General features: G+C 41.9%; 1 protein-coding gene across 10 annotated transcripts in view; it reads right to left on the bottom strand.

Annotated features, from left to right (window-relative positions):
• Ndae1 (Na[+]-driven anion exchanger 1) overlaps window positions 1-13,402 on the bottom strand; it is a 255,774-nt gene that overhangs the window by 47,904 nt on the left and 194,468 nt on the right. For 9 of the 10 annotated variants that reach the window (XM_050189588.3, XM_050189587.3, XM_050189589.3 and 6 more), the window contains exons 4-7: window positions 10,033-10,168; window positions 6,016-6,176; window positions 5,054-5,251; window positions 3,112-3,255 (exon numbers count right to left, since the gene is read on the bottom strand). In XM_050189588.3, the coding sequence (XP_050045545.2) occupies window positions 3,112-3,255; window positions 5,054-5,251; window positions 6,016-6,176; window positions 10,033-10,168 (639 nt within the window). The remainder of the gene's footprint in view (window positions 1-3,111; window positions 3,256-5,053; window positions 5,252-6,015; window positions 6,177-10,032; window positions 10,169-13,402) is intronic. The other variant, XM_050189590.3, reaches the window with a different exon arrangement.

Raw genomic sequence — 13,402 nt, 5'->3', positions numbered from 1 at the left:
CTTTGATTACAACTTACGGTGTGCATTTTTTTCTCATTAGAGAGACTGCTGATACAAGTGCAGCAATAAGGTGCCATGGCTCACTATAAGAATTGCTATTCTTAGTCAAGCCTTCCAAAAAATAGAAAACAAGCTGCCCGAGTCAAAAGTGATAAACAATAGTATCAAGAAAACTGCAGCATGTGAATGTGGACACAACAACAACAATCAACACATATGATGGACAGTTGTGCTCATCTATCGCTTGTCATCTGCACTAGTCACTGTCTAGTGCAGATGACAAGCGATAGATGAGCACTTTTTGTGTCCACATTTTTTTCCTTATGCAGTTTACTTCACGCTTCTATTCAACGAACTGGTCCACAGCAAAGCGTTACCACATTAAGTAAAATGGTCTTCTCAATGGCTAGCCAGTGAGAGAGATTACTCAGGCAATCTTGAGTTTTATTCATAAATAAAGAAAAGTAAACAGTTATAACAAGTGAGAAGGCTGCACTAGTAACAGCAATTCTTATAATGAAGCACTGTTCTGTTAACTATAAGCATTATGTTGCTCACTCAGAAGCAAGAGCAAGCTGCTGTCACAAAGCGTTATATTGCAGAATTAAAAGAAAGCAGAAAATATATCAGACATTTCATTCATTCCACACAGGATCATCTTCCCACACATGTGCATACAAGAGCATATTACTAGCTTCAGGAGGTGAAAATGACATTGCACAGATAAGAACTGCGAATTACTGACTGAACACAGAACAGTTGTGCAGGTGCCAGACACAGAACAGGCCACAAGTCTCAGCACTTCTTGTACTGAACATAACGAAAGCACAACAACATAGAACAGGACTTTTTTTTTTCCTGCAGGCCTTGTGTTGTACAGAACAACCAATGATATGGAAGCAACAGCCCACACAGTAGAAGACTCCACTTGACAGGGCCTAAGTACCAAGACACTTGTTAAAATGTCTACTTTACTGAATGATTTAGACTCAATATCTGGCTAAGTAATCTACCAGTACCAAGAAAGTACCTGTAGATACGTCACATTATCATTCACATGCAGTGTACTTTTTTGTCTCTAAAGCCGCCACTGGATTATGACTCAAAGATTTCAGTCCTCCAAAGAAGAGATATGTTTGTGATTTGCACACTAAGATTGCACATAAAAAATTTATGTTACTAGATAACAATACATAAGGCCTATGAATATGCTATGTGTGAAGTGGAGTCTCCTTTTCATATACATACATACAGCAGCCATGTTCACATGAATGCGACGAAAATCCAAAGCAGCATCATGTGACTGCTGTCACAAGCACGTAGTACTACTCTGAAAGAGTGAATTATTTCAGAGCAAGACATTAAAGCTACATAAGGTGCTGATTTGGCCATAAATAACTGTCACCAAAGACTAGGACTGTGTTTTTTACAATTGACTTCTATTGCTTCACTTTTTTTTGTACAGCATAAACAGAGAAGCTTCAGCATCCTGAGTGCCAATGGTAAACTTAAAATTTGCTGTAAGCAGGAACTTGCAATATTTACTGCCATGATCAGCTAGTGGTACTGATCAAGTGGAAGCACAAGTAAAATTGCATGGCAATGAATTTTGCCTTGTGGCTGCATCTCTGACTTAATCCTGGCATAAGTGAGAATATATAACCTCCGAATATACAAAGACAAGCCATGGCCTGTTCACCTGTCAAAAATTCAAGTAATGGTAGCAGAAGTAACGTTCAAACTGACTTGAGATCTTGTACAAGTGTGCTTATTAGGCGCATGCGAAAAAAAAAATATGGTCACATTTGATGCTCACGCTTTGGGAATCGCATTCATGGAAATAGGGCCCCACAGTCATTGACAAGGCCTGAATATGTGGGGTTAGCAGAGCTGGCAGTGCGCAAGATGAGAGAAGCCGAACAGGGTGTGGCCACCACCACAACACAGTGACAATATATCAGGCGTGTGGTTGGTGTCGGGTTAGCTGCCAGTGCATTTGCGCAGCCTTCAAGGTGCCTTTGTTACCAGTAGCAGCTCCAGTTTCCTGGTCACCCTTCTGGAAATGCTCTCAATTCCGATGAGTGAATTTTGGTCTAGATTGCAAGGGCTTTTCCAGCTTTACGCACCAAAAAGATCACTGAGAAATTTAAGCTAAGGAAAAGACAGAGAGGATCGTAGAAGTCTGGAAATGCCATTCAGGCTAGCTCAGTTTAAAGTGTACATTTTGCCGTATTCATAGCTTGTCAGGGTTGAAATTCAAGGATGCAACAACATGTGCAGCCTGCATAGCTTCATCCTGAGCAGTGACAAAGCTGCTTTAATGCCTTTGCTTACAAACCAAGAAATGAACTGATCATTTTAGGAGCATAGCTCTTCCTATGAAAGGTGTGCCTGAAAAGTTTTCTCTTCCACATGCATTGCTGCTGATGCAAGTTGCTCGGAAACACTGCAAGATTGAAAACTATTAGTGAGATATCGAGCCTAACTTTTAACAACAGAGAGCTGAGCTAGTTGGTAATTCATTATGCAAAAAAAGAGGTGAGGCGTGCAGACAGGACACAAGAGTAGAAAGGTGGACAGGCGAACAGAAAGGCGGCGTTCGTGTTGTCCACCTTTCTACTCTTGTGTCCTGTCTGCACGCCTCACCTCTTTTTTGCCTAACTTTTAAATTGCTCAGTGCATGCTATACATTCTAGAAAAAAACACATAAAACGATGTTATGCAGTGGGTGCCCAGAGAATAAAGACCACTGACCAGAGAAAGAGAATCTTGTCATTAGAGAGTTTTAGCAAGCCACTATTGCTCTACCTTTAGCATTACCAACCTCCGCCACCTGCTAGCTTTGAGCGCGCCAGCTAACTGAAGCCATGTTCAAGTGAGGCAGAACTTGGCTGGCATGCATTAAACTGGCAGGTGGCTAAGACAGTAGCAGAAACAGTAGAGTGCAAGTGGTATGCTTATAAGGTCTCCATTATCAGCAATGGCGAAACAAAACCTGATCCAGATTCTGTGCAAGAGCCTTCCAGCAGGGTGGTGGTTCGGAATGCAGCCACAAACAGGACACATCAACAAGAGCGAGCGGTTGCATGTGTGTTCGTGAGGCACCTTTACCACAAAAGAGTTCTCGGAGGATTCTGGTGGGACGCCAGCCTCCACGGTTTGTTGCTTCGGCGTTTGTGACAGCTGGTGTCGTTGAGACCACCACAGACGATGGATCGGGGTTAAGTGACGGACTAGAATCCTTGCCCCCGTTGGCTGGGTGTCAGTGTTGGTGTTCAACGCCAACCGAGGAAGAAAGAACAAGTGCAGAACAACAACGATGCGGTAAATGCGCCGCAGCACACACGAGCACCACAGTGGCAAAAATTTGTTTAAAGAAGGCATCATCAGAGGCCAACAGACTGTGACAGTCACAAAGCTGCGTTATTTTTCATGTGCAATATGCAACCTGGAAGTTTTCTCATGAAATGCACTCTAGAATATGCTAATTTGCTATGTTCACTGCCATCAAATAGAACCTGACAATCCTTGTGAAAAAGCGTAATACGCAAGTAAGAACAACAGTCTCAAACAGTAAATTATACCTTTACTTCTTATATCATCTCATGTTATCTTTTCGTGGCAAATTTTTTATTGCAAAATGCAAAACATGACATTATTAAGAGACAAAACCTGAAGCACATGGTTGGGTTGGTGACTGTTTCTTTTCAGTATGCAGCTAGCTCACAAAACACATGTTGTTGTGTAGTCATTTGACAACTCAAGAAAGGCGGTTCAGGGTAAGCACATCACACTGCTTGTAGCAAAAAACAATGACAAACTCTTTCTGGGGATCTTGCAGAGCACATTCCCAAACAGACTCACTTGTATGAAGCTGTCACAGAACACTTCATGTATGATGCCAACTGAAATTATTCCCACCAAATAGCGTTAGCAATTTATGTTCACCATTGTTAAATAAACACACAGGCAATAATTAAATGCATGAATGCCTACTCTGTTCATTTTGCACTTCTTACATGTCCTGCTGGCATCTATAATGCCGCTGCAATATGAATGCCAACAAGTTATTGCCAACAGATTTTTACAGTCCCCTAATAAACAATACCAATGATTTATTAAAACCAGGTAGTGGTCTCTTTGAATATGGACTTATTTCAGAATAATGCCAATAGTAATAGTATGAGTGATAGAACGGCAACCAGTTGTGGTGATATTACTAAATTTGAACTAAATCTTGGCTCTAAAATGAGCTGACAAGAAAAAAATTCGCTGAAGTTCCTCTCAATTGCAAACTCAATCAGGCATCCAAACAACCTTCATGAATACCTCAACACCATTTGCATCAGAAACATTTCACTGCACAAGCAACTCGGTTTTATTTTGTAGCCTAAGCTAGCAAGAATGTACATATGAATCAAAAGGAGCGAGAACCAGAAATAGCTTCACTATGCTAAAAATGCCACTAACTTTTAAAAAGCAGTCAGTACCACCTATTACACAGTTAATTAAATTTCCCCTCATGCCACACACTGGGAGAATGAAAACTATAAAAATGCCTGATGATTCCAAAGCTTAGGAAGAGGAGGATTAAATTGTCAACTGCGCGAATTGGTAAGACATCAGAGCAAAGAAGAGAGCAAATGGGACAGGGACATAAGGAAGGAACAATACACAGACGGATTTCATGGCAGCACATTTAGCTGCAACAACTTAAGAAACTATTCCAAAAGAAATGAAAGGCAAAACACAATTTAAGGACGCCCAACTTCGATGATGATAGCAGGAGCGTATAACAGGCTCTGACTATGAACTAAATTTCATATGTGTATATAGAAATTATTTAGAAGTTCTATACATCTTTGGCCCCTCAATATAAATTTAGTTGAAGGTTAGCACCTGTCCTATGTTTCTTTTCAGACATACAGAACCAAATTGATGTATGCGAGAAAAAAAAAAACTAAAGGCTGCATATATACTGGAACAGCAGCATTGCACAACAGCCCTGAGGATGGGCAAAGAATGTCACACAGGACTCGGGTGGGGTGCTTACTGTGGGCTCCGAACATGCTCTTGGAGGAATTGCGGCCAATGTCAGCGAGAGATCGAATCAGGGGCAGCCGCGAGCCTTTGTCTGTGCGGTGTCGCTCATGCTGATGCCGGTGACGGCGCAGGAGTACTTCTTTGGTACGCTCCAACTGCTCACCCGCAGGCAACTGACCGCCATTCACCATGTTCTCCAAGACCAGATCTGTTAGCAGTATACACAGACAAAATGAGGAAGTCAGGAAGACAACCTAACAAAAGGCAGATAATGAAATGGTGTACAAGAAAAAAATTGAACAGGATCCATTCATTGGAGCTTGATTATCAAAGCCAAGCGATGCTCCCAGTAAATCTACTGAGGTATGAAGCTTTTTGGCTAGCTCTACTTGTAAATGCTATATAGGGTGTGTGGGCACTGTTCCTACACATAGCGAGAAGTAAAAGAGCAGAAAACAAGGCTCTAGATCTGATGAAGTCACTGGTATGGTCACAGCACATCACAACCACAGCTCAGACAGTAAAAAGACATAAGTTCAGTCGAATCTCCTTCTTCTGTAACATGCCCAGGGTGAAGCATTATGTCTCTGACAATGACACAAAGTTATACTATGGACACAATGTTCTACAGTCGAACCTTGTTATAATGCAGTCGCATCCGAGATGAAAAATCTGTGACATATCCGATATTCATTGTAAGCATATATTCATTACCGGCAGATGCCAGCAAGAACATTTTTAGATTTACTTAGTTATATCCAATAATTATTTATGTTGTTGTTTGATTACTACACAAGTTATACTATGCATCCCCTCTCCGAGCAATCAAGAACTACTATTATAAACTCCACTCTTTGTGAAGCAGAACTTTCTTGCCTTATGTTGTTGAGGTCACCACACTTTCCAAATGGAAATAAACACATATGTGCAGAAAACTACAAATGAGATAAGAGTTTTCACAAAGTAGTGTACCAGCTATATTCTCCAAGCTGCTGGCTTCCATGTCAAGCATGATGGTGCCATTGAGAATAAAGCTGCGTAGCTCCATTAACGAGTGAAGCGAGATGGTTGACACGTGTGGTTTGGACCATCGATCACCTCCTTCTTCCACATCCTCTTCAAACTTGATCCATCTGCATTGTTGCAGAAAGGAAAACTCAGTCAGAGGTGAGCAGCATGAAATTAGTGCGCACGCTTACTATATTTTTGCATTGCCCTGATAATGTGGTTCACTCACCCCCGTATTCAGAAACGTACCTTAACTTGAAGCCCATGCTTGACTTGATTTTGATGACGCCTGTCATGAACGCGCTACAGGAAACGCAATGAGCACTATGGGCTCGTTCATGCCAGGCGTTGTATAAATCAAGTCAAGTATGGGCTTCAACTTAAGATGCATTTCTGAATACAGGGGTCAGTGCCCTGAAAAAAAAAGTACAAAACAAAACGTGCTGGAAGGCCTCCATGAAAACAAAACTTGCACTTTGGCCATCAATACAGAATGATAACCACAATTAACCCCACACAAATCCCAAAAGCCACCAAAGAAAATTAAAAGAACTTGTTCACCTGTATTTCCAGCCATGGAGAGCGCATTTGTACAAAAAGAAAGCATTGAAATTATATTTAAGTGAAAATTCATTAGTGTAGTAACTAGCTTATTATTAATTTGTTTTCCCAGTTCTCCACAACTGAAACTTCACTTCAGTGTGTCAAAAACACTACTATTGGTTTGTGCGTTTTGCATGCTTAAATCAGCCTTTTGCAATGTCAAACTTGGCATATCAACAATTGCATGTTAGGCACTGTGGGGTTAAAGTGTCCTTGCTCTCGTTTTGTTTACCCACACTGAATCATTAAAAGCTTTGGAGAGAATGCTTTGATATTCATGCCAACAGACGCTAAGGATGTAGAAATCAGAATGAGGACAATAGATTAACCATAATTTTATGCCACTCCACTTTTGCAAGTCGTCTTTTGTAAATACAGTTAAACCTAAATATAACGAACTTCAATATAACGAAATTCTCGATATAACGAAGTATTTAACTTTTCGTAACCTTTTGTCCATTGAACACCATATCGTAAGAACCTCAATATAACGAAATGTGTTTGTATGCGATTTCAATATAACGAAATTTCACTGCCGCCGCAAAAGAATGCCGAGGCCGAGCCAATAAGTAGAAACTTCCGCGGACGCAGATTGTCAAATGATTAAATTACAAGCAGCTGCTTGCAAACACACCTCTCAAATCACGCGCCGCGCTGACAGCCGAAGTGGAGCCGCATCATGTTCCATATCAAGTCCAAGTGCGATAAGATCCTATCGCGCCCCGCGAACTGTGTGCTTTAGGTGCGAGTGAAAGTGTGCGAGGGTGAGAAAGAAAGACGGTTGCTTCACGCACGAGTGCCGCCTCCCCGCGCGATCAAAGGGAAAGAGCGGGAGGGGAGGGAGCTCGCGGTAACGCGATCAAGCGCGCGGGAGGGGCGGTGCGGGAGGGGGGTTAAGTTGGCGCGCGTCGCGATTTCTGGCGCACGGCCGAGCGCGCAGATATATATATATATATATATATATATATATAAGCAGCCGCGCACTCTGCATTATTAGGTAATCTGCCGCGTGTGTAGAGAGCGGGCGTGCTCAGACAGCGTGGCATCATGTAACCTGTCTTCCTGCGCGCTTAGTACTGAAGGTTGCGTAATCTCGAGTTTCGGTGACCCGTTGGGGGCGAGAGGCAGACGAAGCATTCGCTCCCGGCTGCGGGTGCTTTTCCTGATAACGCCTTCCCAGTGCGGGCGACGCTATCAGCGGCGGGGGCGGAGTGCACGCGAAATAGTGGCTGGCTTCGCTTAATTCGTATCGCCGACGTGAAGATATCGTCGACGTACGTGGCATGAAACCGTACCATGCGTCGCTGACTCCCGAATTCATCAAAATGAACTGTTTTATTATTCAAATTTGCTTTTTTCGATTGCCCGGTAATGTGGAAATTTCTGCGGTCCCTTTCCATGTGAAAGAAAAAAAAATTCGATCGACGACTGTACTTATTTGCATAAAATGTCGAACTTCAATACAACGAAATTTCGATATAACGAAGCAAATGGTCGATTTTACCAACTTCGTTATATCGAGGTTTAACTATATAACCGGAACTACTATGAAGTCTAGGTATGTCCGGAGCAAAGAACTACTGCATTAAGCCGAATTCAAGCAGCAAACAATTCTAAGCACCCTGCTCTCTTTTGGCAGCTGCATTTCAGAAAAAAGCATGTTATTGCATTCAAACTTTATTAAATTCTAAGCACTCTTTCTCATTCACTGAAGACAAGTTGCACAGCATGGTTTTAACAAAGACACAGAGTTACAAAAGAAAATCATGCACACCATCTCTATGTACTTCAAAGTATCAATGCATGGAGGGAAATATGTAACTAGTCATTTTGAGTTAATATGGTATGCAGTGCAACTTGGAGTATCCGAAACAATGCCTAATAATGTGCATTTAGAATTCATTAGAGAGTTTTATAATAGGGGCTCCAATAGTTTGGAGCCCCAAAGAGCTTTGCGGGTGTTAGCATTGGGGCACGCAGGAGTAGAGAGCTTTAGCATAGGGCTTTGCATTTGCGGATAGCGTCTTGCGCTGACAGCGCCACTGCGGCATCAAAGAAAAGCTATTAGAAATAATTAAGTAAAACATACCATTTTATGATAGGAATAGTAATTTTCACTTGCGTGTATTCACATTTATTTACAATTTAGATATTATTCTGTAAGCAGCAAACAATTAGTTGCACTTAGTTTTGAGCAAACCAACTTTACGTGCCTTCACCAGCCAAGCTTAGCCATGTTAGGCCTACGAGCCATAAAATCCACAATCGAATTCGGAATCAGTGGTGTCTAATGAATTAATCTTCCTAACGCACACTAGTTGAGAGAAAGCGATAACTGCAGCCACTTCTCCTAGCTTGCGAACTTCACGCGTTACCACAAATCGAACCCAGTTTGGTGCTAGGTTAGAGCCGTCGCTTCGATGGGTGGCGCCATGTTTGCTGACGCAAAGCTTTTGGGGCCGCTATTCGGGCTCCCGCTAAATCGGTGAAACTAGCCTTCCCAACGCAAAACCCAAATGCAGTTTGCATCTCGCGCATGCACAGTGGTTTCGACGCTATTTCTTTGGGGCCCCTATTCTAAAACTCTCTATTGAAGACTACTATGAAAATAGAAAGATATCCTTGTGCCGAGGATATCATAATGCTAAAATGAATTAAAAACAGCAATGACAAAAGAGAAGCTCATTATTCCACTAGAAAGTTTCCTTTCACATTTATGACACTGCCAAGCCTAACCTACCAGTGGTCTGTTGTTAATACATGCCATTCCGCATACTTTTATCACTTACTAGACTGCTACAACTAACAATACAAGCCCACAAATAATAATATACGCTCTAAATCCCTTCCTATTTGGTTCTGACAATCTTCAGGCTTTCTCTAATATAATGCTCATACAGGAGGTAAGCATATTTTCACCCATGCTAACTGCTGCTCACCCACACAAAGGGGAAGAAGTGAGGCACAAAACAAGATGTACACATTTGCAGTAAAACCTCCATATTTGAAGCCACTCAGATATCACAAGGTCTGCGTTGTATCAGCGGTATAGGCAGGGTCTCTAGTCACAAAACCATAAGCTATTCCCCACTGTACTCTCAGTCAAGTCACAAGGCCATAAAAAACCTGTAGTAGCAATAAAGTTAATACAACATGCAAGCACTGCTGACTGATGAAATGAACATTTTATTTTTGAGATTATTTTCTTTGACAAAAAAGGAAAGGAAATGTAAGAAACACAAAACTGCCTGCTGACATCTGGTGTTCACTGTCTCACCAGAGTCAGTGGCGCACATCTTTTACATCATGTTCGAATGTGCAAGGCAAAGCAAGCCCAACGTAAGGGTGTAATCATCATTCTATGTTAGCAGCACTGACCTCGCTGCTTCTCTCCACTCCATCTCATCCCCTTCAGCGCAAAGGATCTCCATCTCGCTGAACAGCGGATGTGCTTCGTGTAGGCCATCTTCTTCCTCTCCGAGGATAAAGTGGACCCGCTCCGCTGGGGGAGTAACTGCATGTCGAACAGAAACACACCAGTGTGCACATATAATCCATGGCAAACGGGCAGACAGCTATCTAAAAAGAGGACCAAATAACCAGTGCAGCTTGTACAAGAATAGTGCAGACAAAGCAAGACATACAGTATCCTAAGAATGTGAGCAGGTAATTGTTTCCTACAAACGATTACCTGCAAGTGTACATAACCATGAAAGACTTGGTAAGACTTCACATAACTGAAGGGAAAGCATTTTCCACAACAGAATAGCAATAAACCTGACCACATGCAAAAGGATTCAACTGAATGAATGAGATTTTGGATATCTCAACCTGTAAGATATACATAATATCGGTATTGATGGAACCAAGTTCCTACGATTCTGGTACAGAAGAGTAAGATACAAGGACAACATTTTAGTAGGAAATGCTGACTCATCACACAAGTGCAAGAGTGCTATGTTGAACCAATAAAAATTGCAATTCTTGTATTGCTTTGTTTATAGGTACAATGCTCACGGAATGAAATGCGTCAATTTAGGGCTAACTAATATGCATACTTTCGTTTCCACCGGCTGCAGTTCGTGTCACATCGACGTAATTTCAGTGTGTACACTTAGATAGCATTCCGCATCACCTTTGGTGACCAAAGCCATAGCGACATGACATGGTACTCTCGAGTACTTTGCACATATGCAGGGTTCTACTAAATTCTCCCTGTCGCGTTTCATTCCGTGAGCACTGTACATATATCTACTTGCACTATATAGTTGTTGCTATATATATCTTTTCTGATTACTTGCACTCTTAAATTGCTTCTGATTTTATCTCTATGTGCACATGCATTTACTTACACTACCAGTGAGACATACTCATGTAGCTTTTAATATTGCATTTCAGGTTATTAAAGAATACCTCAGATAGCTCTGCTACGAGTACTGCTATTTTAAGTGTGTCTAACCATGTTGTACATAAAATAATTAGTGTAAAATAGATATGAAGCTTAGAATGACAGAAGGCTAAGCAAGATGGTTGAGATTGCAAGTGTACTCCTCAATTTGCAGTAAGTTCCATAGGAGCAAAGAAGTGCGCCTTATGGTCAAGGTGTGGCATTCCATCCATTGTAGTATCATATGCATAATTCAGTTGTCATGCCTAAATTGTACTTTTTCATAAGTGCCTATGCGTCTCCATGATTGATGGGCTGGCACTGCCAATTCCCTTGAATATGCACAGAGAAGTCTTGTGTCTTACTTTTTTCCACTACTACATAGTCTTTCAATTGACAGTCACCAGTTTGTGTTGTCCTTTTTGTTTTTGTGTCTGTGTGTCATACACCTGCCTTTCCATACCATGATTGTGCAAATAAGATTGTGTGGCATTGTCTTCAACTTCACATGCACACTCGCAAAACATTAGCCTAATCTTATGAGCTAGAAACCATCAGTTTCATTTAATCTTTAGGATGCCAGGCTTGGCATTTTTAGATTAAAATCCTTCACACAAAGCACAGATTGCGCATCCAGTCAGAGAAAACTGACATGCTCATGAGACTGCACGAGCAGTAGTCCTGTGTGGTTCAAACAGCCACCTTACACCCACATACAGCAGTCTAGTTGGGAGACGCTACTTTCTATGTGGTCCCAATGGCCAAATGCGCAAGTCGAAAGAAATCAACCAGATCACATCTATTTGCAGACTCCCCTTTCAGTTGCCCCCATGAACTCCCACTGCCTGCACCCCCCTCCGCCCCAATTGAGTCCCTTGAACTTCCTGCCCTCAGATAAGTGACTTTAGATGAGAGTTAATAGCCAGCGTCATTCGCACACAATTGGAGCCTTAGAACTGAGAAAAATGAAAATAGTAGCCGAGTGCCTTGATGCAAGCACTAGACACTGGCAGAGCAAAACCAATCAGTTGCAAAATACACGAGGTGCAGCAGCACACATTTAATGTACCTCTAAGCAGAAGCCATAGCTACACAAGCCATAGCTACCACAAGCTAAGCATAGTACACAAGCCATAGCTACCACAAAAAAAGAAAAGAAAAAAGAAATGAATTTCTTCACAAGTCTAGGTCTATAGCACAGAAATGAGAAATGTGCCACAGCCATTTTCACCTGCGTGCCTAGGCTGCAGCAAAGTTCAGTTTCTCTGTACTTTTGCTCGACCATGTATGCAAAAAGGTTGGACATGCTACAAACGTATCGGCATGCTGATTCTACCATAGCCATGCGATACATAAATGGGGTAGACTCTATGACACTTTCTCCAAATGCAGCTGCCTTCACTTCCTCCCACCTCACTATTAATCTCATTTTGTCATTAGAAACATGCTCAATCAAGACCAGTCCAGTAAATGACAATTAATTGTGACTTTTGTCCAGTCATAAGAAACCATGCACAGTCACTTTTTTTCTTTTGTTTCTTTTTGTCGATTACCAACAATGGCTTCAGCTTAACCATTAAAAGCAACCAGTGATGGTTCTCATACCTAGCGACACCCTAGTGCATTTGATGAAAGCTTCTGGAGGCTGCAACATAATAATGCACCAAGCTTCCTTCCTGTCTGTCTTTCCCAATGTCTTTCCTGTCTGTCAGATTTCTTCCACAAACTTTAAACAATGGTGAACAATTTTATCAATCAACAAGCATGCATTTCAGCTTTGAATTGTGCAAGACAGTGGCGTAGCCATGGGGTGACACACTGGGCACATGCCTCCGCTCCTTCCCCTCCCTGGAATTTCTGTATTAGTATGCAGTCTACCCTGCCCCCTTCCTCCCTCTTTCAGCCGTTCCTGCCCCGGTCAAGAGGGTGCCCTCCCTCCCCCCACCGAAAAATATTTCTGACTATGCCACTGGCGTAACGTATAAGATGTGAATGGGGGTTAGGACACTAAAGCATCTTCGTTAAAAAATATTGGTTTTGCCGGTGGTTGCAACATAATGTCAAATTGATCTATTTATTAGTGCCAATGTTGTACAACTTAGCTGCCCTGCAAAGTTATGGGATAGCCAGAAACTCCTGTCCACAGGCCACATTTACACTTATAATCAAAAGCCTCTATAAGCCATTTCCCAATTTCAGTGCTTTCAGCTCTGATGATTCAGAGAGGGAGAGGTAAATGAGAGCTTAGTTTAGATAGTTCCTTCTTTTACTCCAGTGGCATTTTTTCACTACCAATAGCTATGGTACCACGCTGCCTATCGGCCAAGATACCAACATAATGCTCCCAACTGATGGTAAAGC

This window comes from Dermacentor andersoni, chromosome 2 (genome assembly GCF_023375885.2).
Source record: "Dermacentor andersoni chromosome 2, qqDerAnde1_hic_scaffold, whole genome shotgun sequence".
NCBI classification, from domain to species: domain Eukaryota; kingdom Metazoa; phylum Arthropoda; class Arachnida; order Ixodida; family Ixodidae; genus Dermacentor; species Dermacentor andersoni.
This window is presented reverse-complemented; position numbering and strand designations above follow the sequence as displayed.